The following is a 23911-nucleotide window of genomic DNA, read 5'->3' on the forward strand; positions in this document are numbered from 1 at the left end:
GGGAAGGGCAACAAAAAAAGGAAAAGGATTTTTTTTCTCATTGTGTCCACGGAACACACATTTTCTTTGTGTGTCTGAGATGTCTGGGAGGCTGAGCTTTGAAAGTTTGTCTTAAATGGTCTAATTGCGCCATCTCAATCCTGGCTGGGCGCCTTGCATTTGGCTTTCTGTGGATTTGAATCGGGAGGGGCAGTTGCAGGGGTTGGGGGCAGCTGCCTAACTGATGGATATTTTTAGCAAATCAAAGTTTGCCTTTCTGGGTCGATTCTATTCTCTCTCATCAACCTCCCGACCTGTTGTCTCTCATCTTGTCACGTCTCTATCTCTGGGACCTGGTATAAGGCCACCCCTGTGCTCCTGACAGTGCCCCTGGGGGGGCCCAAACCAGGCACACCCGCCTGCCCAGCCCAATGCATAGCTCCTGTTCGTGCTGGACCCTGGGCGCCAGAGTGAGCATGCACCAGCGCTTCTCAACCTGGGGTCCCCATGAGGCTCCAGGAGTTCTTCGCACACTTTGGTCGAAACTGGCCAAATGCAAAGACACCAGAATCCAGCTGGCTTCGATTAAGCCTCTCACAAATGCAGAACAATACCTTTCGTTTCACTAAAATTATGTGGTTTTGGAAACTAGAATTCTTTTCACTAAAAAATGTGACTTAGTGTAACATGCAGTAGTTTATCATTGCATTTATTATTTTGAAGTGAGTTAAAAATTCACAGTTTCTCCATTTTATTTTCTAATACAGTAAATATGGATCAATACCATGCATGTCAGCAAAAGCTCTTTGGGATCTTCAATAATTGTTAAGAAGGTAAAAGGGATTCTGGGACAAAATGTTTGAGAACTGTGGAGATAAGTAGTAGTATATAATTATCCAGCCACTTACCTGGGAAGCAGTATTATATCCTGATTCCACAGATGGAAAAGTGAAGCGCCTGACACAGTATTCGCTCATGGTTTCACAGTAAGTGGCTGAACTGGGATTTGAAAAAAATATTCATTAAAGACAACAGTTAATACATACTAACTGTAAAAAAAAAAAAATTGGGAAATGAAAAAATTGAACCCACTTACAAGTCTACCATTCAATATTTTGGAATATTTCCTTTGTCCCCAAACTTAGTTTTCATAGTTTGGACCATTACAGTGGGTGGAGGATTTGAACCCAGAACTGGGTCACAACAACAGGCTGAGTTGTGTCTCCTAGTGGCGGCGGAGGGTGGTTCCTTGTGAGGAAGGGGCGTCTTGCTGTGCCTCCTCTTGTCTCCAGAGTGTCCAGGAACAGGACCCATAGACTGTGTTACAGGCTGAGCTGTGTCCCTCCTAGACTTGTATGTGGAAGCCCCAGCCCTTCAGGACCTCAGACTGTGACTGTATCTGGTAACGGGTTCTCGAGGAGGTGACCGCGCTGAAACGAGGCCTGTGGGGGGTGCCCTCCTGCCGTCTGACTGGTGTCCTTACAGGAGGTGAATCTGGGAGACGTGAGGGGTGCTCATGCTCACAGGAAGGACCCCGAGAGGACGCGGTGAGAACGCGGCACCTGCAAGCCAGGGTCAGAGGCCTTGGGAGAGAGCCGCCCTGCCCACGCTGGGACCCTGGACCTGTAGACCCCAGGAGCGAGAGAGAGTAAACGTCTGGTTAGGCCCCCCGTCCACGGTACTTTGTGCGGCAGCCCCAGCAAATGAACATCCTGGGTCTGATCCCCTCTGTGGGAACAGGGGGACGAGTAAGGTGGGACCCTCGGCTGACCGGGGCTGTTTCCCTGTGGGGGATCTGTGGGGTGATGGCTATGACGTCACAAGAAGTAGCAGGGCCTGGCCTTAGAACCCTTGCTGAGGCCCACCCCTGTGCTCTGCTTGGCCTGCTTGGGGCTGGGGCCACTACTTTTGCCCTGAGCTCAAGGTGCCACGAAGCAGCTCAGAGCCTTCTAGGCACAGGGCCCGGGAGCGGGTCCTCCCCAGGGAGAAAGCTCCGCCCCTGCACAAATGGCCCTGCTGGCCCAGACCCCTGAGAGCAGTTCTGTTCCCACTGAAGAGTTCGGCCGTCCTTGGAAGTGGGCCAGCGCCGGTAGGACCTGGATCTGGAATCCGTAGAAAGCAGGGTGCTGCTCTCCCTCATTCCAGGCAGCCGGCCCAGGGTGGGAGGGTGTGTGTGTGGGGGGAGGGATAGGGTGCCCCCTCCCCTTGCTGACCCCCAGCCTCTGAGACACCTGGGAAAAGGCACAGTCAGGCAGCCCGCTAAGTGGCTGCTGGGCATTGTCCCTGGCTCCTAGTCCTGCCTCCTTAATGACCACACTGACCTGAGCATCCTTCCTGCCTCCTGGTCATTGCGTAGAGCTACTGCCCATTTCTTCCGCCTTGTGGTCTGCGCTTCCGCGCCTCCCATTCTCTCCTCAGCCCGCTCCAGTGGGCTGCAGCCTTCAGTGGCTGGCCCTGTCAGCGCTGTTGCACACGTGGCCTCCTAGAGCACCACGTTTTCTGGTTTTCCTTGCTGGCCATGCCCTCCTTCCGTGGTCCCCAGTGCTGGCTGCCCCAGACTCGGCCCCTGGCTGTCCCCTCTGCCCCCCAGCACTGCTCCGTGGAGCTTTATGCGATGCATCGGGGAGAGGTCTTCTCTCCCCACTGTGCATACGGGAGCCACGAGCCACATGTATACTTGCAAGTGGCTGCAGCTGAGGTTTCCTTCCCACTTCGTTTGAGTTAATTTAAAATGTACCTAGCCACAGAGGCTGTGGCTCCCCTCGTTGTGGACAGTGCTACCCTAGGGGTCTTTAAACATCTGCTGCTGTCTTCCAGATCTCCACTCCCTGCACTGACACCTGCCCTGGGCTCCAGAACCATCTCAGGCTGCCTTCCTGGCAGCCCAGCAGGGTGCCTGGCAGGCACACGGGATTTACCAGGCCAAAACTTTTTTTTTTTTTAAAGATTTTATTTATTTATTTATTAGAGAGCGAGTGAGAGAGAAACAGCATGAGAGAGGAGAGGGTCAGAGGGAGAAGCAGGCTTCCCGCAGAGCAGGGAGCCCGATGTGGGACTCGATCCCAGGACCCTGGGATCATGACCTGAGCCGAAGGCAGTCGCTTAACCAACTGAGCCACCCAGGCGCCCTACCAGGCCAAAACTCTTGATCTCACCACCCCTCCTTCTCAGATAAGCCACCCCAAGCACCACACTGCTTATCTCCACGCTCAGGAGGCATATTCACCTCCTTCTTTCTCTTGTTCTTAACATCTCAGCCCTGAGATGCGCTCTTCCCTCCAGATATATCCTCAACCAACACTTCCGTCCACCTCAGCTGGCCTCCCTGTCTCCCCAACTCTCCTGCGTCCCTCCTCCACCCAGCAGCCTGAGCGATCCGTCTAGGGCATGAATCCTAGCACCTCGCTCCCACAACTCCAAAGGCACCAGAAAGGTCCACCTTCGGACCATGGCCTACAAGCACCCTTGGGGATCTGGTCTGCCTGCTTCTCAACCCACGCCCCTCCTTTTACTGCCCCCTTGGGTGCTGTAGCCTTTCTTTGTGCCAGCCTCACTGCCAGGACTCCTGCTGCTCAGGACCCTCCTCCCCACCTTTGTGTGGTCCTCAGGGAGGTCTTGTCCCCCAAACACAGCCCGTGGCCTTCTTGAGAGAGCACACAGGCCCTGAGATGGGACGTGTGCCTGGCTGCCCTCGGGGAAGCTAAACTGAGCTCTGTCTGGCTCATCTTTGGGCTCCCAGTAAAAATACTTGAGTGGCCCTTGGTCCAGTTCCCACTCTGTCTCCTTCTCTGCACCCCTGCTGGATTGGCTCTGCTCTCACTGCCCCAGGACACTTTCCCGTTTCTCCTTGGTTTCCCTCTTTTGGGCAGAGGGTAGCAGGAAGGGGGGAGGCTGAGATTCCTGAGCGAGAGAAGTTGTATCACATCATCGGACCCAAGCTGAAGTTGGGACTTGCTGCTCATGCTGTGTCCTGCAAGTGGGTCCTGCTCTGCTTGATTACTTGGCTTGGCCCCACCCCTACCAGGAGTGTCCTTGGGAGTATTTTCTGTTAGACGCAGTGGGTCCAGGGTGCCTGGATTAGTCCTTTGCTATCTTTAGGTTTCATACACCTCCTCTTATAGCTCAGGGAGCAAATTCAGCAGTTCTTGGGGAGCAGGGCTGACCTGCCCTGACCGAGGTTGGAGCTGGTGGCCAGCTCTCCTCTGTTAGAGGGTGGAGCGGGTGTGCTTCGATCAGGGGTCATCCGGGGCTTCAGACCCGGGTCTGTTCAGAGCCAAATGTGAGGACTTTGGCTGGAGTCTGCCTAGTTCCGCTGCCCCTTCCCCTCATTACAGAGCCTCTAAGCGGTAAACCCAAACTTCTCTGCAAGCCCAGTCCCACTCTAATTATAAGGCAGGAGAGCGCCTGCTCTTATCAGCCCTGACTTTAATTTCTCTAATTATAGCTGAGCCTCTGAGCAGTATTTCCCCTTTAATCTGCTTAACGCAGGCACACACTACCCCCTCCCCAACCCCCATCCTTGGCCTCTAACTTTAACCCCTTTGCTGCTGGGGGGCAGTTTCCTGAGTGGGCACCTGTTATGGGGTGAATCGTGTCCCCCTCCCTGGACTCACATATCGAAGCCCTAAGCCCCAGCACTTCACAGTGTGACTGTATTTGGAGATGGGTTTTTAAAGAGGAGATTAAGTTAAAATGAGAGTCAAATCCAATATGACTGATAACCTAGTAAGAACAGAAATTAGGACAAAGACGGACACAGAGGGCAGACCGTATGAAGGTCCTACAAATCAAGGACAGAAGCCTCAGAAGAAGCCAACTCTCCCCACACCTTGATTTCAGACTTCTGGCCTCCAGAACTGTGGGAGGAAATAGATTTTTGTTTTTTAAGCCACCCTGTCTGCAGTCCTTTGTTATGGTGGCCCTAGGAGACCAATCCAGCACCAGAGGCCACTGCCTGAGAAGCTTCCTCCCTCTGAGGAAGGTCACCCAGGAGGGACCAGGCTTCAGGACCCACCTGTGGCCAGTTGGTCAGATGGAGCTGGGCCTTCTCTTCTGGCCTGGCCTCAAAGTGCCGTCTGGGGGAGAGGTTCAGTTATGCATCCCTGCGGGTCCGTGCATGCAGGGGTGAGGTGTGCCCATGAGAGTGCACATACAGTGTTCTGTTCCTCTGTGTGTCTCGTGTTGGCGTGTGTACAAATGGGAAAGACCGGTCAAGCTTAGCGTTAAGACCAAATTCCCTGCCTCTACCCCACGGAGCACGCAGCGCGCCCTTGTTTTCTTTCTTAAAAAAAAAAAAAAAAAAAAAAATTCAACTTCATTGAAGTATAGCTTTCAAAATGAACATGCACAAGTTATCATGTCAACCAATGTAGTCACCTTGTCACCGACACCATAATCAAGATATATTTTTTCCAGCCTTATTGAGGTAAAATTGGCAAATAAAATTATATTTTTAGAGTGTGTGGTATAGTGATCTGATGTATGTACATTGTGAAAGACTTCCCAATTTGTTAATTAACAAATTCATCCCCTCACGTGTTTACCATTTTTGTGTAAGAACATTTAAGTTCTTACGTTCTCAGCCAATTTCAACCATACAAGACAGTATTACCAATTGGAGTCACCATATTATACATTAGATCCTCAGACCTTATGACCTTGTTCATCTTATAACTAGAAGTTTGTACCTTCTACCAACCTCTCCCTATTCCACCCGCCCCCCTCCCCCAGGCTCTGGGATCCATCTGTCTACTCCCCGTGTCTATAAATTTGACTTCTTCCTTCTTTTTTAGATGCTACATATAAATGATACCGTGCAGCATGTGTCTTTCTCCATCTGCTTATGTCCCTTAGCGTCATGCCCTGTAGGTGCATCCATATTGTTGCAAACGGCCGGATTTCCTTCCTTTTTAAAGGCTGAATGATATTCTACTGTGTGTGTGTATGTGTATATAGATAGACTGGTTTCTTTCCGTTCATCCGTTGACATACCTTGGCTCTTGTGATTAGCGTTGCAATGAACGCTACAGTGATTTCATTGCCTTTGGATATATACCCAGAAGTGGGATTGCTGGGTCATATGGTAGAAATGTTTAATTTCTTGAGGACTCTCCATACTGTTTTCCACAGTTGGCATCCTCCCCCCAGCAGTGCACAAGTGTTCCTTTTCTCCACATCCTGGCCAGCGTTTGTTGTCTCTCGTCTTGTTCATGATGACCATCCTAACAGGCCTGAGGCAATGTCTCCTTGTGGTTTTGATTTTCATTTCTCTGATGATGAAGGATGCTGAGCACCTTTTCATGTACCTGTTGGCCATTTGTGTGTCTTCTTTGGGAAAATGTCTATTTGGGGCCTTGGCCCATTTTTGAATTGTGTTATTTTTAAATTGAGTTGAAACATTTTCTTTTTTGCTATCAAGGGTCATCCGGGGCTTCAGACCCGGGTCTGTTCGGAGCCAAATGTGAGGATGTTCCCTGTGTATCTTGGCTATTAACCCCTTATCGGATATGTGGTTTGCAACTATTCTTTCCCATTCTGTAGATTGTCTTTTCCCTGTGTTGACGGTTTCCTTCGCCATCCAGAAGCTGTTTCGATTGCTGTGGTCGTCCTTGTCGCCCTTGCTTATTTTTGCTTTTGCTGCCTTTGTTTTCACAGCATGCCTTTCTATAAGGATGTCAGAAAATCAGTCGGTGTCTGGTCAGGGCAGGAGCGGCCGAGCTCGGCTGGCGTTCCCCGCTTTTCCTTGAATGTGACCATCCCAGACAATCTGTTCTATGATGAGAGAATGAGGAGCAGAGATTGCGTAGAGCTGAGGGACGAGTCCCAGCACCCGGCAGGCCAGGTGCTGTCTGGGACTTGGAGTCATACTGTTGCCAGCATTCCCCACGAGCACAGTCATGTCTGCCTGGTACTCTCATTGTTGGAGACCTTCTGGAGGTCACTGCCAAATTGTGATGCTCTAGGTGCATGGTGGGTCAAGAGGAGAGGAGGAGAGTCTATCCCTTGACAGTGCACTCCCTGGTGCAGTCACCCTCAAAAGGAATCATGGGCCACGGAATGTATGACAGAGGCGGGAGGGGGTGTGGATGTGGAGACAAGTCACCAGGAAGACCTGGAAGAGGGTCTGGAAGAGGGTGATGGCGTGAGCAGGGAAGGCCTAAAGAGAATGGGTATGACCAGGCCCCATGGCCTAGAGCTGCCCATAGTTCCCATGCGAAGGGAGCACGATTTTTGCCCTGGGGCACTCCTGTCCTAACGGTGGAGAATGGCTGGGCAGCCCCCAAAGAGTACACTGACTACCCCCTGCCCGATTACTCACTGGGATGTTGAGCAGTTCTGTGAGGGCTTGATTCCCTACGATGCCCTTCTGAGATGCCCTTCTGCATTCTGCCACTGCAGCCCTCACCTGGACAGCCCTTTCCTGTCTTCCACGACTGTTCTGCTAAAGGGGTTCTAAGTTTTCAGACCATTGGCAGCCAAGGCAACCCATAAATATAGCACAAACCGATTGCTGTTTTGGATCCAGACAGTTTTTATTGGATTCCCATTTAGTCTCTTTCTTTCTCCTGGGCTCCCCTGGGGTTTGGGGTCCCTGAGACTGCCCCCACATTTGGCGACTCCCTGGAAGGACTCCCAAGACTCAGCATGTAGTTGTACGCATGGCTAAGGTTTATTACAGCAAAACGACACATAGCACATCAGCAGAGGGAAAAAGGCCCAGGCAGGGTCCGGAGAAATGTGAGCGCAGGCTTCTGATGCTCCCTTGTTCCTGAGAGGGGGCACAAGAGCAACGAAAAACGCGGTAATGGATGTGATGTGTCTACCCACGGATTCCCACTGGAGACTCAGCTCCCAAGGTTTTTGCTGGGGGCTGGTCATGCAGGCATCTCTGCTCAGCAACTGCCCAAATTCCAGATCCTTTAAGCAGAGCAGGTGTTCATCATAAACCATATTGTTTGAACAAACAGTGTAAGCACAGTAAACCATCCTTATTGGTTAGGGAAGGGAGGGCATGGTTCAAGTGCTAAGTGCCCAGACGCCAGGTCCACACCAGCTTTGCAAGCAGGACCTTCCAGAGGTAGAAGCCAGGACCTAGTCAGGCCTCTCTGGTGGCTAATCTCTCCTACCCTAGTCTTCTTTCCCTAACAACAACTGACCGAACCTCAACTCCCTCTCTTCTTCCACCAGCTGTGACCCCGGCTGCCCTGCTCTCTGCCATGAAAACTTCCATCATACTTTAGACACAGCTGTTGAATGGGGATTGCAGAATCTGCCTCGAAAAGTTCCCCCTCTCCTAGTTATTCTTCTGTCTTCACTGCCTGCTGTTAATTTACAGCTGTAAATCTACCACACTGGATCCATTTTCCTAACAAATACCTCCAGAACAGGTCTTTGCTTTGGAGGCTTGGAGTCTTTCTTGAGGGAGGTTCTAGCCTGTGAGAGAATGACTGCTTTCTGGCTGAATACCTCTTCCAGATGCCTTCCCCAAGCCTTCAGGTGACGGAGCTGTAGGTGCCTGTAATAGTTACCTGTTGCTGTGTTTCACAAACAGTGTGCAGAATGGAAGGAGACACAAGAAACTGGTGCTGTAAGTTGTCTCCATGGAAGGTACAGGATGGCTGGGATGCAGGGGTGGAAGGGAGACAATGTACTGTATACCCTTTGAGATCCTTTTAAATTTTGTGCCATATGCAAATACTACTTTTCCAAACAAAATTTTAACTGCAACAAATAAGAGGAAGAGGAGGGGGGAAAGAGGAGGAGAATGAGTAGGAGAAGAAGGGGAAGAGAAGGAGGAAGGCGAAGAAGTGGAAGGTGGAGGGGGAGGAGAAGAAGGAGGAGGAGAAGAAGAAGGAGGAGAAGGAGGAGGAGGAGAAGGAGAGATGGGGGCGCCTGGATGGCTCAGGTGGTTAAGTGTCTGCGTTTGGCTCAGGTCATAATCCAAAGGTCCTGGGATCAAGCCCCACATCAGGCTCCTTGCTTAGTGGGGAGCCTGCTTCTCCCTCTGCCTCTCCCCTGCTTGTGCTCTCTCTCTGACAAATAAATAAAACCTTTAAAAAAAAAAAAGAAGAGGAGGAAGGGCACTATTCCCAAGTGTCCATCAATGAATGACTGGATAAGCAAAATGTGGTCCATCCATACAATGGAATATTATTTGGCCATAAAAAGGGATGGAATTTTGATACATGCTACAATATGGATGGACCTTGAAAACATGCTAAGTGGAAGAAGCCAGTCACAAAAGACCACATATTGTATGATTCTGTGTGTATAAAATATCCAGAATAGGCAAATCCATGCAGACAGAAAGCAGATGAGGGGTTCCCAAGGGCTGGGGAAAGAGAGAATGGAAAGTGACTGCTTAGTGGGTATGGGCTCTCCTTTTAGGGTGATGAAGTGTTTGGGAATGAGACAGAGTTGGTGTTTGCACAACAAAGTGCATGTACTAAATGCCACTGGATTGTATATTTGATACAATTATAAGTAGCTAATTTTATATTATGTGAACGTCACTTTGATTTCAAAAAGAAGGGAACATAAGCCAGAAAGATCCGGCTCAGCAGGAAGGGCTCTGTCCATATACTGTGGGTTCTGAAGGGACAGGAGTCCTGGGTGCCCAGGCCGAGTGCACGCTGCTGTCCAACATCTCCACTCATTGTGCGTTGGGCATCTGGCTTTCCTGGGTTCCAGAGGTGAAGTGGGGGTGTGTCAACAGGACGCTTCTACTGTGCAAGTTAAATGTAGCGGTACACCCCGGTCAACCAAAATAGCACTGAGGGGCAAACTCTTAACAATGCCCTACACGTAACTATTTCCAAAATGTGCAAGGAAATGGCAAGGTCTGTCATTAAGCTCAGGCTTGCAGTGTCTTCAGGCTGGGAGGCTTGCAGATGGACTGTGTGAGGGGGGGTGCCAGCATTGCTCAAGGAGCCCACTGCAAGTCTGAGCCTCCCTCAGGTCCTTCCTTTCTCTAAGAGACAGGAAGAAAGAGCATATTCATCTCCATGGGTGAGGCTGGAGGACTACGTTGAACCTGGTTGATAAACTGATCAGGTTAGGAGAATGGGGGCATCAGTGCCAGGTGGGCAGACCCTGCTGGCTGCAAGGTTTCCTGCCATCCAGGTTTAGGTTCTAGCTGTTCAGGAGAGACAGCCCTAGAGCCCTGGGGCCCCATGATCCTGTTGACTCCAACCTCTTGGCCAAGGACAGAGGTACTCTGAGGACATCCTGTGACAGGGATGCATTTTTTTGTGGAGGCTCTGGGGAGAGTCCATTTCCTTCCTTTTTTCAGCTTCTAGAAGCCACCTGCATTCTTTGGCTTGTGGTCCCGTCCTCCATCTTCAAAACCAGCAGTGGCCGGTGCAGTTTTTCTCACATCTCATCACTTTGACACTGACTTCAGCTGCCTCTCCCCTTCCATATTTAGGGACCCTTTTGATTACATTAGGTCCATGCAGATAATCCAGGATGATCTCCCTATTTTATGGTCAGCTGATTAGCAACCTTTTTTTTTTTGAAAAAGATTTTATTTATTTATTTGGGAGAGTGAGAGAGAGAGAGCGTGCACACAAGCAGGGAGGAGGGACAGAGGGAGAGGGAGAAGCAGGCTCCCTGCTCAGCCCAATGCAGGGCTCCATCCCAGGATGCTGGGATCATGACCTGAGCCGAAGGCAGATGCTTAACCGACTGAGCCACCCAGGCACCCCGAACAACCTCCGTTCCATCTGCAACCTAAATCCCCTTTTGCCGTGTTATGTGCCATAATCCCAGATTCCGGGGATCAGGATGTGACCATCTTTGGAAGACCATGATCCTGCTGACCCCGCATGGCTGCTCCACTGATCTGTGGTGCAGGAGGAACTGTCCAGAAAGAAAGGGGGTCATTGTTTTTTCAAGTTGCCCTGTGAAACAGATTTAAGTAAAATAGTGATGTGAACATGGTAACACACTCAAAATCCCCGAGTCATTTCCTGGCACATAGTAGGTGTTCAGTAAATGAGATCTCATGATTACGTTCAGTGAAGGGCTCACCTGTGTCTCCAGTGCTGGGATGGGGCCCTCGTGGGAGGGTCCCCTGTCTCATCTATCCCTGGCTTCTCTGCCTGCCAGCCCCCATGGGCACGCGCACGCGCGCACACACACACACACACACGCGCAAAAGCGCAGATGCAGACACAGATGTAGCAGCTAACTTCCCTGCAGAACAGGGAAAGTCCTATAGCTCTGCTTCCAGCTCCCACAAGCTGTGTGGCAGAATGGTCTTCTGGCATAAATAAAAATAAACCCCAGACGCTGCTTTTCAATCAGAGGATTAGCCTAAATGTTGTGAAACAGAAAGCATGAAATATGCATTGGAGAAAGAGCTCTCCCCACTCCTCAGCCTCCTTGCATGGCTCCAGGCGGCTGGCGTCTGTGTGGGACTGCTCACCCGGTGAGGCTGTTGATGATTTGTGCACAGTGTCAGGAAATGCTGTTATGACATTATTAATGCTCCGCACTCTAGCGAAGGACAATGGCCTGTTGCCTCTTAATGTGCTGTCTGCGGCTGCAGTTGAGGCACATTAAGTGAGGATTTCAAACACCGTAGTAAACTGTTTGTTTCCTTCTTTCCTCTTCCAGCCCAGGCCCTGTCTGGGAGCTTCAGAAGCAGCCTTGGAACTTTGAGAAGGTGGGGGTGGCAGTCAAGGCTCTGATGCCCAAGAGGCTTCCAGGGGGCCAGCGAAGGGGCAGGGGGCCTGCGGGGAACCCTTGAGTGCACCCAGGAGTGTTGACCTTCCTCCAGGGGCAGCGAGGGACATTGCAGTGGGGGCTGGCCCCAGAGAAGCTGGGCTGGCTGGCTGGGCAGGGCTGGTGGGCTCCCTGCTTTGCCCTCTGCTGACACCCCAGGGGACCCAGATGGCAGACCTCCGGTGAATTTTACTGGTCTTGCATAATGTTCTAAAAATATCGAGTCCACATTTTACAATTATGCGATTGCACGTGGGAAGTCCAGATTTCTGACTCTTGAAATAACGGGGCCCACACAAAGCAACAGTGCATATCCCCTTTGGGGAGCTCTGGTCCTTAGCACTGCCTAACCACTGTGGCCGCTTCCCACTAGGTCCCTGTAGTAGGCCAAACAGTGTGCCCCCCCAAATTCAGGTTCACCTGGAACCTCAGAACATAATCTTGTTTGGAAAGAGGATCTGTGCAGAACGTAATTCGTTAAGATGAGGTCATACTGGAGTAAGGTGGGTCCTAATCCAAAGACTGGTGTCCTTCTAAGAAGAGGAGAGGACACGGAGAGACACACATGGAGAGAAGGCCTTGTGATGATGGAGGAGAGATTGGGGAATGCAGCTGCCAACCAAGGAATGCCAAGGATCTCTGGCCCCCACTGGACGCCAGCAGAGAGGCATGGGCCAGACTCTCCCTCAGGACCTTCACAAGGAACCGACTTTGCCCAACCCTTGATTTAGGACTTCTGGCCGCCAGAACCTTGAGAGAATGGATTCCTCTTATTTTAAGCCCCTCCGACATGCTAGTTTGTTATCGTGGGCCTAGGGGACGACTAGAGCTCCTTCCCTTCTTTGTGGCCGACCCCTAGGGATCTTGAGTATGATACTTCTGCACAGTATGAATCACCCACTTCCCCCAAATCCCTTCCCCAGAGTCCTGCTCCCCGTTTCTGGACAGAGGCCCTACAGCCCCGCAGGGCCTCCTGCTGCTCTGGGCTTCTGAGCCTCCAGCCAGGCCTCAGGCCCACGTGGAGGGCTGCAGGGGAGACCAGGAAGCGCTATATTCCAAGTGCCCAGGCTGATGCAGTCTACGCCCTGATGCCCACGATGGGCTAGCCTGTGGTTCTGTTTGTATCCTCAAGAGAGAAAGAGTGAAAGGGGGTTGTTTTTGGGATCTGGTACGACCTGTGCGCCCCAATTCCTGCTTCTCTAATCTCTTCTAGTTTGCTTCGGGTGGCTCTGGTTCCTTCTCAGAAGGCCGTGGCTATTTCTCTAGAACCGTGGTTCCCCATCCTGGCCAGTTATGTTGGCATAACCCATGGCATTAAGAAAACAAATGTACCCAGGCCCCATCTTTGGGATGGAATCAAGGTAGGGAGATTCTGTTCTGTTAGGTTCTGCAGGGGATTCCGCTGAGTCTGGGCTGAGAACCTCTGGCCTGGAGGGCAGGGTGTTGGCTTGGGTTCCCCGGAAGTAGGTTCCCAGACAAGGATGCAAGTGCCTGTAGTTTATTTTGGAGGTGACCCTGGGAGCGTGGACAGAAGAGTAGGGGATGAGGCAAGGAGGGGAAGAAAGCCAGCACGGGGTGTGCTGCAGAGCTGGCCACCACCATGGGCCGCTGGAGCAACGTCTCACTGCGGAACTCTGGGAGCTGATGTGGAACGTGCGGGAGCATCCCACCCGAGGGAGAGGGAAATGGGTATCTGCCCATTCCGTGAGGGCTGCTTCCAGGGCATTAGGGCCCTGACACTTCTGTCTTGCTCTTGCATGTTTGAGCATATTCCCACAGCCAGAAGTAAAGCCTCAGGCAGTGTTGCATGTATCTTCGGTAATCTGCCTTTTGGCCTGCAGAGGTGCATGCCCATGGAAAGGGTGGGCACCGACAGCGTCCACGCAGGGAGATGGTAGCAGGAAAAATCATAACTGCCGAATGCGAGGACTCACAGGCGCCAGGCAGCGGGCTGCTGACATGCACCAGCCAGTGCATTTTCATGTCCCCCTGGGAGGCAGGCTCTAAAGAGCCCGACTGACGGCCAAGGAAACTGAGGCACGAAGAGAGCGTACCCTAGGTTGCATGACTAAGGATTCACAAACTTCCTCCTAATATCTACAGCAGACAGCACACAGGACCATTTACCCTGGTCTTTACCGTAGACGAGAGGCCGACAAGACAGGAACGGTCTGAAAGGAGGTGGCTGGCTGGTCTGGCTCACAGAATTATCTTCTACTGTCTACCCCACACCTCCCTGCCTGGCCACAGCCTGCTGGCAAATGGCAGCGGGCACCTTTTCCTGCCTACCTCAAAGCCCACGTGCTAGAGAGCAAGGCCCAGAGGGGATGGAGAAGACCCACTCCCGCCTTCTGAGCCCAACCAGACATGCCTGTGCCTCTTCTCCACCTCTGGCCTAAAGTGCCAGAAGCATTAATTCCCCCCCCCCCGCCCCCCCGAGCTCACTGTAAAGGAGAGACACACAATAGCAAGGGCCATTTCATTCCTGAGTGTAGATATGGCATTCACCTTGACATCAGGGTTTAAATTAGTGCCTGGGTGTGTGGCCGGTGTGGGCTGGGCAGAGACCCCTGCCCTCAGATAGCTCCTGGGCCAGCCTGCCATGATGCCTGTCTCCCGCCACCATTTGCCACTCCTCTGCACCGAGGCATGGTCGGCATGTCCTTGTTCAATGCAGATTTGTTACCCAGCTGGAGTAACATTAATCTGCCAACACCAATTCATCGTCTGTTTTCATGTTAGCAGAGAGCAAGGCGAGGTGATGGAACACGGGACAGGTGAATTTTGATGAAAAAGGAGCAGGAAAAGCAGGAGCATGGGTCATCGCTGGTGAGAAATGGCTCAGATGGGGCCGGGAGGGGGGCTAGCAGCGGGGGTGGGGGTGAGGGCCCCAGTGGGATGGGACCAGGGCCGGGTGGTTGAGAAGAAAGGTTTTCTCCTCTTCAGAGCCAGGCTGCAGAATCATTGCCGGGGATGGAAGGACTCTCAGGGTCATCTGTGTCCTTTTACACGTGGCCTGAGGCCTGGGCTCTTCCTAGCAAGGTGCCTCCATGTCTGTGCTTGGTCAAGGTCTGGTCGGGCAGGTGCTGTTTCTGCCTGAGTGCTTTCTCAAATGCGGGCCTGGCTCTGGTAGCTGCCCTGGCTTGATGCACTGGGAGAAGCCGCTGACCCACCGCTGCAGCGGAAGACGCATCTCCAAAGTCAAGAAGTGGAGGAGGTTGGGGTGGAGGGCACGTAAATGCTTTATAGAGTTGGAAAGAGCCTTAGCCAACTTCAGGTCACTCTCGTTTCACAGTGGAGAAACCGAGGCTCTGGAGTCTCCCTGACTTGTAGGCGTCAGCCACTGGTTAATGGAGGATCTGAGACTAGACCCCCGGTCTACACAGCGCGGTCTGGTTGCTGGGCTCAGTGGAAGAGCCCGAACAGCGCAAGAGGCGGAGTTTGAACTCAGCTCAGCAAGTAAAGGGGAGCCACGGCAGTTTCTTCCAGACAGGGCCAGAGGATGGGTGAGGGCTGCAGAGCGACATCAGAGCTGGTGTGAAGGAACCAGGGCAGAAGCCCACGAGGCGGGGGTCAGAGGCAGCGACCAGAGGAGGGGGGGGGGTCTTCGCCCAGCGCCGACCTTTTCTGTGCTCCGCAGGAGCCGAAAGCGGGGCTGGGGACGTTACACAGCTGGAGGGAGGCTCGGGGACCAGCCCCCCAACCCGGGCCGGGAGGACGCGCTGCCGAGCCGCAGCCACGAGGTGGCGCCGGCGCGCCGAGGAAGCGCGGAGGCCGCTTCTGGGTCGCGCCAGCAGCCGCTCGGCCGCCTCCTCCGAGGAAACAATGCGGCGCCTCCCCGCGTAGCGCGGCGCGGGGCCGGACGCCGGACGCCCGACACCCGACACCCGACTGCCGAGAGCGGGCGGCAGAGCGGGCGCGGGGCGCCCTCGCCGAGAGCCATGGGCGCGGCGCGGTGCCGGGCCGGGGCGCGGCGCGGCCCGGAGGCGCGGGGGGCCGGGGCGCGGGCCCGGGGCCGCCTCTAGTCGGCACCGAGGGCGCGGGCCCGGGGATGAGGGCGCCCGCGGCGGGGAGCCCGTCTGCGCGCCGCGGCGCCGTCTCGCCCAGCGAGCGAGCCCGAGCAGGCAGACGCACGGCCGGCGGTCGGGGGGCGCGCCGCCTCCCGGCCCCAAAAATGTGAAGCGGGGAGGGCGGAGACGCAGAGACGGCCCGGCTGGGCGCCCTCGCCGCCCTCCGGCAGCCGCGCCGCTCCCCTTGCCCGCCCGCGGAGGCCGCGCCAACCCCGCCGGCTGCGGCCGGAGCAGCGAAGCCGCCGAGTCCCCGCGCCCGCCGCCTCGCTCGGACCCAGCTTTGGCCCGCAGCGGGTTCGCTGCCGGGACGCGGCGGGAGCAGGGCCCGGGACGGTGCGTCTGGCCTCGCCCGCGGCTCCTCGCCCAGACAAGTTTGAACAATGATCACAGTCAACCCCGATGGGAAGATAATGGTCAGAAGATGCCTGGTCACCCTGAGACCGTTTCGGTAAAGTTCTCTCTCGGTTGGCGCGGGGAGGTCTTTTTCTCCGAGGGGGCGCCGGGTAGGGGTGGGCGAGGTCGTTCCCGAGAGGGTGCGTGTCCCAGTGGCAGAGGGGGCGGTTCGTGCTTCAACCCCCGTGGTGGCCAGTGGGGCTGTGAAAGGGATGGAGCCGAGGTTCGGGTTCGGGTGGGGAGGGGCGGGCAATCTGAGACGTGTCTCGAGTTGGTCTGGGTTGGAGAGGACTCGGGATGCGAGGGTGGGAATGGGGGCAGAAAGTACCCAGGTTGTGGTCCTGGGCCTCGCCCCGGGCGCCCCTTTCCTGCCCTTTGGGGTCCTTCCCACTTTGCAGACGGCCCCACCCGGTGGCGAAGTTAGTGCGCTGTGCAGGGCGGCACCCCCATCTAGCGTGCGCCTCGAGCCCTGGGTTGAGTCCTCCACCTGTGCCACCCCTTTGCCCCCGCCTTCTGCTCGCACTCCCCTTCTCGCTGCAGGGTGTGGGCCTGTCTCCATTGGGAAGGTCCTCGAGATTGGAGCAAGGACCACTCCCAGCCCTTCTGCTGGGAATTCGACCCTGGATTGCTGGCCATGGAGGGTTGGCGGCAGGGGCGGCGCTGTGGAGCTCCAGGGCAACGGGAGCCGGGACCTCCGGGAACCTCTGGAGGCAGGACGGAGGGGAAGATCGATCCCCCCCACCCCAATCTCGGGCGACCAAGGCTAGGCAGGGCTGGGGCCACGCGGGGCTGGCTGGTCTCTGTTGAACCCATCCTAGGGGCCCCAGAGCCGGGTAGGGCCGGCGCAGCTCTCTCCTCTCCCTGGAGCCTGCGGAGCGGGCCTGCGGTCTGGGTCAAGGAGGAGATGCTAAGCGATGGGTGCCCAGCGGGGTGGGAGAGCCACCTTGCCCAGGGAGACTGGGCAGCAGAGGGCACCTAGGGAGGGATGGGGGGTTGCACTCCCCACGGGGCCACGGGGGTGTGTGTGGGTGTGGGTGCGGTCCACTCTGCTGGGGCAGGAAGTGGGCAGGCAGAGGCGCCGGAGGTTTGGGCTGCGGGAGGGGCGGGTTTTGATCCCCCGCCCCTGCCAGGCCCCCGCTGGTCTCCCTCTCAGCCCCTGGCGGGGAGACCGTGGCTCAGGTGTCTCCGGCCTCCCCAGCACCTCCTGGGTGGGCTGGGCCTGTTGTGTGGAGCTGAGGAGACAGCTTTCGTGAGGGCAGGGGTCATGATGGACCACCACCATCTGGAGCATGCGGGAGGGGAGGATCGTAGAGCTGGCGGTGCTGAGGGTAGGGCCTTGGGCAGGAGACAGGGAGGTAGCTGGAGCCCCAAAAGAGCCCTGACAGAAGGTTCCCAGGGAAGCAGGGCAGGAAGTGGGCATCTCTGGAAAGGGCCTTACTCCTCCAGGGAAATCCTCCAATCCCTGGCTGACGCTGACCATTTACAGGGTCCTCTTCCCGAGTCTGCCACCCCATGTTGACCCCGCCTTCCAAGTCATGGGAGGCCCAGCCAACTGGGTGTCCAGCTTTGACTGGACATTTTCTGGTGCAATTGGAGGCAGCCGCGGGAGCCAGCACCACGGACAGCGCCCGCTCCCCAGAGCTCCTTCCCTCTGGGGTCCTGACTCTTCCGGGCTCTTATCTGAAAGCAGGATTCAGAGGGGGGATTGCATAGGTTACCCTCCCCTCGAGTTGTGTGTCTTCACCTAGTGTCTCCCTAGGCTGCCCAGAGACCCACAGCCACCAGTGTAGTCTTTGTATCCCCTTCAGATGGAGGGGGGCTGGCTTCCCACCACGTCACCTCTACTTGTTAGTTTTTAAGGGCAGACTGGGGGCCCTGTTCCCCCTGTTTTCCCTCTGGCAGGAACCTTATTCTGTAGTTGCTCCTGGAATGTAGCTTGAATAGATAACATGGGTGGACGAAACCATTTTAACTTGAATCTACTGTAAATGGCCCTAGGATCGAGGTCCGGCAGAGAGAGATGCAGATGAAGTGTGTTGGGGACTCCAGATTCTGGGCTAAAAGTTTAGACCCCTTTTTCATAGCAGATGTTTGGACCCTGCAGCCCAGGTCCCTAGCTCTAAATACAGTCCCCATAGCTGTGGAGAGGGTTTGGGGAAGTGAGGGACAATAAACTTGAGGAATCCGTCCTTGTCCTCAGGCTGGGAGGACGAATAGTTGATTCCCTCAGGATCTTCCTGGGTGTGCAACCGCCGACCTCCTCCACCGTTTCTCTGGCTTCATCTTGGGATCCTAGGGCCTCATCCCCAAGCGTGTGGAATTCAGTGAGGGGGTCCTTGGGACGGAGCAGTGTCTCTTACGCTGTCTCACCTGTCCTCCCTGTCCTCTCCCGGGGGAAGCCCTCAATGCTTTCTCTGCTTTGGGGGTTCTGCACCCTCTCTGATTTAATCTCTAACAGCTTCGTTTAAATATGGGGTGGGAATTTTGTTGTGCTTTTATTTTCTTCTGCAATTGTGTGTTTTCTTCAATGGGCCAAGTTTTGATTAAATGCTGCTTTGCCAGCCTCAAATAATGAAGATGAAAGTGCATAAAGCAGGTCTTGCCTGGAGATACAAATGAATGTGGGGCTGAGGGTGGCGGGTGGAGGTGAGAGGGCTGGAGGCCTCTAGCGTGATTTGTGGGGGCTCCCTGTGGCGCGCCTGGCTCCACACGAGATGGGGTTCCTCATCCTGACCAGGGTGGGAGACTCCCCTTTCAGCTCCGCCAGGTTTGCAAGTCCTCTGATACATTCAAGGTCCCAGAACAACTGCCACCTCTGGCCTTCCCCACGTCGGTTAGCTCAGTTCTCCGGTTTGGGACCCAGCACCTGGTGAGGCAGCAGGAGGAGCCTGGGGTTCCCTGCTGTCCCCCTGGGGCTACCCCAGTGCCCGGCACCTGGGAAATACTCAACTGTGTGTTGAAGGAATGAACAAGAGTCCTGTTTTGCCCAGCTCTCCTGATCCGTGCCCCGGATGACCCCCCATGCACTGGTGTCCTCTCACTCTGCCCAGTCCAGTGCGGACGGCTCCTATGTGTCTGCCTGGTAGAGATGTGGGTTAGGGAGACTCTGGGCCCTGCCCTTGTAGATCTTACCCTCTGGTAGGGGTGGGGGCATACGCCACCCCCCTCGAACATGATAAGGAGTTGTTCAAGCCAGCGCTGTGGCAAGACCTGTGTGCACAGCGCTGAGCTGGGCCCAGGTGAATGATGGGATCCAGGTGGGTTTCGTCTGGACCAATTACTTGCCCTCTGGCTGGCATCAGTGCCTGCTGTTTCCATTTATACCAGTGGTTCTCAAACTTTAGCATGTATCAGGATTGCCTGGAGAGCTTGTTAAAACACGTTGCTTGCACCACCCCCAGAGTGTCTGATTTGGTGAGCCTTGGACTGGAGCCCAAGATTTTGCATTTCTAACAATCCCAAGGTGATGCCGGTGCTGCTGGTCTGGGGAGCACACATTGAGGACCTGCGCTAATGAGCCAGGCTCTATCTGGAGGCTGGAACTTGCCCGAGCTATGCCTGTATCTTTGGCCCTTGGGGTTTTGTGTGAGCCTCATGGCCAGCTCCTTGTAGTCAAGCTCTCTTTATTCCAGGCTCAGCCCTGGATCTTTTTTTTTTAAAGATTTTATTTATTTATTCATGAGAGAGAGAAGCAGAGGGAGAAGCAGGCTCCCAAGGAGCAGGGAGCCCGATGCGGGACTCGATCCCAGGACCCTGGGATCACGACCTGAGCCGAAGGCAGATGCTTAACCGTCTGAGCCACCCAGGCGCCCTCAGCCCTGAATCTTTTGTTCCTCCATCCATCTGTTCCATCCTCACTCCCTCACCCACTCATTTGTACAGAGCCTTTGCTGGATAGGGGTGCATTCCACTGACCTGTTTCTGACCTGCCCTGTTGCTCTCTGCAGGCTCTTTGTCCTGGGCATCGGCTTCTTCTCACTCTGCTTCCTGATGACGTCTCTGGGAGGCCAGTTCTCTGCCCGGCGCCCGGGGGACTCCCCCTTCACCATCCGCACAGAAGGTATCTTGGTGGGGAAAGGGGAGTCAGAAATGGGTGCAGGTGTTTGTGGGTTGAGGAGAAGGAGGCCCTTGAACCTAGCAACTCAAGGGACTCCCTGAGGCTCTGTCCCATGGATCCAGGCCACCACATCTATGGACGTGGGAATGGAGAGGGGTCTTGGCTCAGGCTATGTGACCCCACACGCTGTTTTGGCTTTGGTTCCAGCTGTGATCATCGGGCTTCTTCTGGCCCAGACTCTCCGGCCAGGGATGGGCCTTTGAGTTAGGGCTTCCCAGGCATCAGAAGAGCTGCTTGAGTTGCTTCTTTAGTGTGTTTGTGGAGGGGAGTGTTTCTGAATGACACTTGTCCCTTTGAGACTCACATACTCTGTGCTTTTGACACAGGCAATGGCCACAGCCGAGGGGGTGGGGGTGGGAGAGGCAGAGGGCGGCCTGGCCATGGGCTCACGTGTCTTATCCTTGAGCTCTTGGGACACAGTTCAGACCTTTGTGGCTCCTTGTGAGGCGGTGGAACAGGGGTTCAGAGCACAGGCTTTGGGGACCAGATGTACCCTGTTTCATTATCTACAAGCCGTGTGCCATTGGCCAAGTCACTGAACTCACACAGGGAAGGAAAGGGGTGGGATTGAATGAGCTCACGTTGTGGGTGTGTGATGGGGTCCAGACCTGGGAGACCTCCTGAAGATGGGCCCTCCTCCCTTCTCTTTCTACTCAGTGAAGAATGGCAAACATTGCAGAGTCCTGCCTAGTGGGTCACGGGGGCTCTTCTGGTCACCGTGGGAAGGAGGGACACAGGGTGGTGGGGTAGCTGGGGCAAATAGGGTTTCTGGAACTCTTCAGCAGGCTGGCTCGGTGGGCTCTCCCTGCTACTCTGGGGATGTCTCTGGTTGAAGTCCACTTTCTCAAACCCCCAAGGCCCAGCTGGCTTCCCTGTTCCCAATGGCAAATATACCCTCAAGGAGCATGGGCTGTCATCTAGGGTGGGTGCTCTAAGGGCACTTGTTATGCCATCTGGCATCTCATCATTAGATCCATTCCTTAGGTTTAACATGTACTTATTTAAACTTGCAAAGCTCCTGGCAGAAATTTCACATTTATTAGTCATTCAAGCCTGAATGTAAATTAATGTATCCCCCCTCTGACTCGCAGAGTTGCGTCAGTCTCTCTGAGCTCCAGTTTTCTCCTCTGATAAATGGGGACGATACCTGTGTGCCCAGGATTGTCATGAGTCGTGTTAAGATAACACATATGAAGGGGCTTGAGCAGCATCTGGCAAGTAGTACAAGCTCCATCAATATTTATTGGATGTGTTCAGTTTGAGATGGGGACACTGCAGAAAAGGTTGTTTAGGGAAAAGGGCCGAGGAGATGCTGGGATTTCTGCATAGGAGATGGGCGTGAATTGAGGCTGAAAGCGGGTGGGGGGGCGGTTGTGAAGGCACACTTGAGGGGCAGCTTGGGGAGGGGTACTGGAGGTCACGGGTGCGGGGGTGGATGATGGGGGACATGGAGTGTGAGGAGATGGGGTGTAAGGAGCGATGCTCAAGCCACTTCTGGAGAGGGGGCATATCCCCCTGGGTGGCTGCTACAGGGGGCTTGAGGAAGCTGGACCTCCAGAAAGGTCAAGGATCCAAGAGATGGGAATTGGGGGCTGGGGGAGAAGAGGTGTATGGCTAGGCTCTGGTTCTTCTGCTCATCTCCCTGGCAGGGGATGGGGCCAGTGCCCCAAAGTACAAGGGGCTTGTGCGAGCCCTGCCGAGCCGTGCACTGTGCAGTTTTGCCTGGTAGAGGAGGTAGGAGTCCCAACTCCAACCAGATCTATGTCTCGGGTGGGCAGAGCCCTGGAGGGGAGAGGACTTCCCCAGGGTCACGCAGTTAGATTAGAGGCGTGCGCGCGCACGCGCGCGTGTGTGTGTGTGTACATGCTCCAGCTTTCCATTGGAGCTTACGCTGTTTTGCAGAATATCCACAAACTGAACGCATCATGCAACCAGCAACCTAGACCAAGAAACAGAGCGTGATCAGCCCCCAGAGGTGCCCTCATGGCTCCTCCCACTCATTACTTCCCCAGGGATGTCAGGACCCTGACTTCTCACAGCACAGAGCTTTGCCTGTTTTTCAGACTTTATGAGAATGGAATCACATAGTGGCTTTTCTTTTGTGTGTGCCGTTTTTTCCCCTCTCGTTATTACATTTGTGAGAGTCGTCCGAGTCGTGCTGTGTGGTTGTAGACATTTGTCTCTACTGCTGTTGTGTGAATTCCATTGTGTGAATGCACCGCGTGATGTTTACCCACTCGACTGGTGGTGGACATTTGGTGTTTCCAGTCTGGGGCTGTGTGGCTATGCTGCTGGGAACATTCTGGTACCTGTCGTCTGGTGGACACACACAGGCATTTATCTTGCGTACGCAGAAGAGTGAAGTGGTCGGGTCTCTGGTCTGTTGTGACATCCATTCTCGGAGCCAGTTCAGCCACCCAAAGCCTTTTCGCATTTCCCGGTCCCTGGGCTGGAAGCTAAGTGCCTAGAATGTGGAACTGAAGGTGGGGAGGGGGAGACGGACAGGAAGGGAGGCCTGAGACTTCCGGAGAACTGACCCTGACTCGGTCCACATCCCAGTGCTCTTTGTCCCCCCTGGTTTCTTTCACGCTCTTGGATTAAGTTGATTTTTTTGGAGAGACCCAAAGCAGGGACTTGGAAGAGCCCCAAGTTTACATTGTGGGTTTAACAGCTTGATCCTGCAAAACAGGCCTCCTCCAAAGACACCCCCACACTGTGCCTGGAGCAGCCCTGCAGGAGACCTAGGAGGGGCCAGCATTTCTGCCTGGGAGTCACCTCAGCGAAGGACTAGGGCTGGAAGGGGGGCAGGTGGAAGGGACTTGGGGAGGGAGACTGGAGGTCATGGGTGGGGGTTGGGTTGTTGCATTGCTTTAGTTCCCCCGTGTCTATGCAGCCCCAGGGCAGAATCAGGAGAAGGAAACTCAGGAAGGCACTGCCATTTAGGAAAACAAAACAGAACAAGATCCTTGCATTGGGCAACAAAACCATCTGAGCACAAATGGGGGAAACAGTCTGTCGTGTCCTGGCCTGTCAAGCCTGTGAGGGAAGTGGGTCCCCCCAGGACGAGGCTGGGTGGGGAGAAGAAGGGTGTTCTCTAAAAGGAGGAGGGCCCTACTAGAGCCTCTGTGGACTGTGGTCTCCCGGAGGAGGCTCTGGATTCCCCCCCCGAGGCCAGTTTATATTTTGTGATAAAGTTCTCTAATTTGGGGATAAAAATGTGACAGACATCTCTTTCTATATTCTGCACACTTGTCTTAAGATTCAGGAGGGGGAAGGAGGCTGACAGGAAGCATGACTCGGAGAAGTCTAACCTTACTCCCTCTTGCGGCAGGTGGGCCTGACTTGGGCCTTGGGGGAGGGTTTTCTCTCCCAGATGGGGAGGGGTTTTTGCTTGCCCCCTCACCGGACCCCAGTCCCTCCTCCCTGCCTCCTGGCTCCACTTCCCCTCTCTTGTCCTAAGGAGGAACTTGCTTCCCTCTTAGGGACAGGGGGTGGGATGTGAAGTTGTGTGAGGCCTCTCTCCTGATGTTGCTGCAGGTTCCCTGAGCCCGTGTGCCCGGCTGTTACCGGCTCTCTATCTTGTCTGGAACGAGTAGAGGTCAGAGGCTGTCTCTGGGGAGAGGCC

The 23911-nt window shown here is 54.6% G+C and overlaps 1 protein-coding gene across 1 annotated transcript in view; it reads left to right on the forward strand.

The window, feature by feature from the left end:
* Positions 1-15756: 15756 nt before the first annotated feature.
* The window catches only part of MGAT5B (alpha-1,6-mannosylglycoprotein 6-beta-N-acetylglucosaminyltransferase B), a 69170-nt gene continuing 61015 nt past the window's right edge, over positions 15757-23911 (forward strand). Inside the window, exons 1-2 of the mRNA XM_045888002.2 lie at positions 15757-16224; positions 20117-20229. Of these exons, the coding sequence (XP_045743958.1) occupies positions 16157-16224; positions 20117-20229 (181 nt within the window). The 5' untranslated portion in view covers positions 15757-16156. The remainder of the gene's footprint in view (positions 16225-20116; positions 20230-23911) is intronic.

This window comes from Mirounga angustirostris, unplaced genomic scaffold (assembly GCF_029215605.1).
Source record: "Mirounga angustirostris isolate CCGP_5_RB_7025 unplaced genomic scaffold, mMirAng1.0.hap1 SCAF_17, whole genome shotgun sequence".
NCBI classification, from domain to species: Eukaryota; Metazoa; Chordata; class Mammalia; order Carnivora; family Phocidae; genus Mirounga; species Mirounga angustirostris.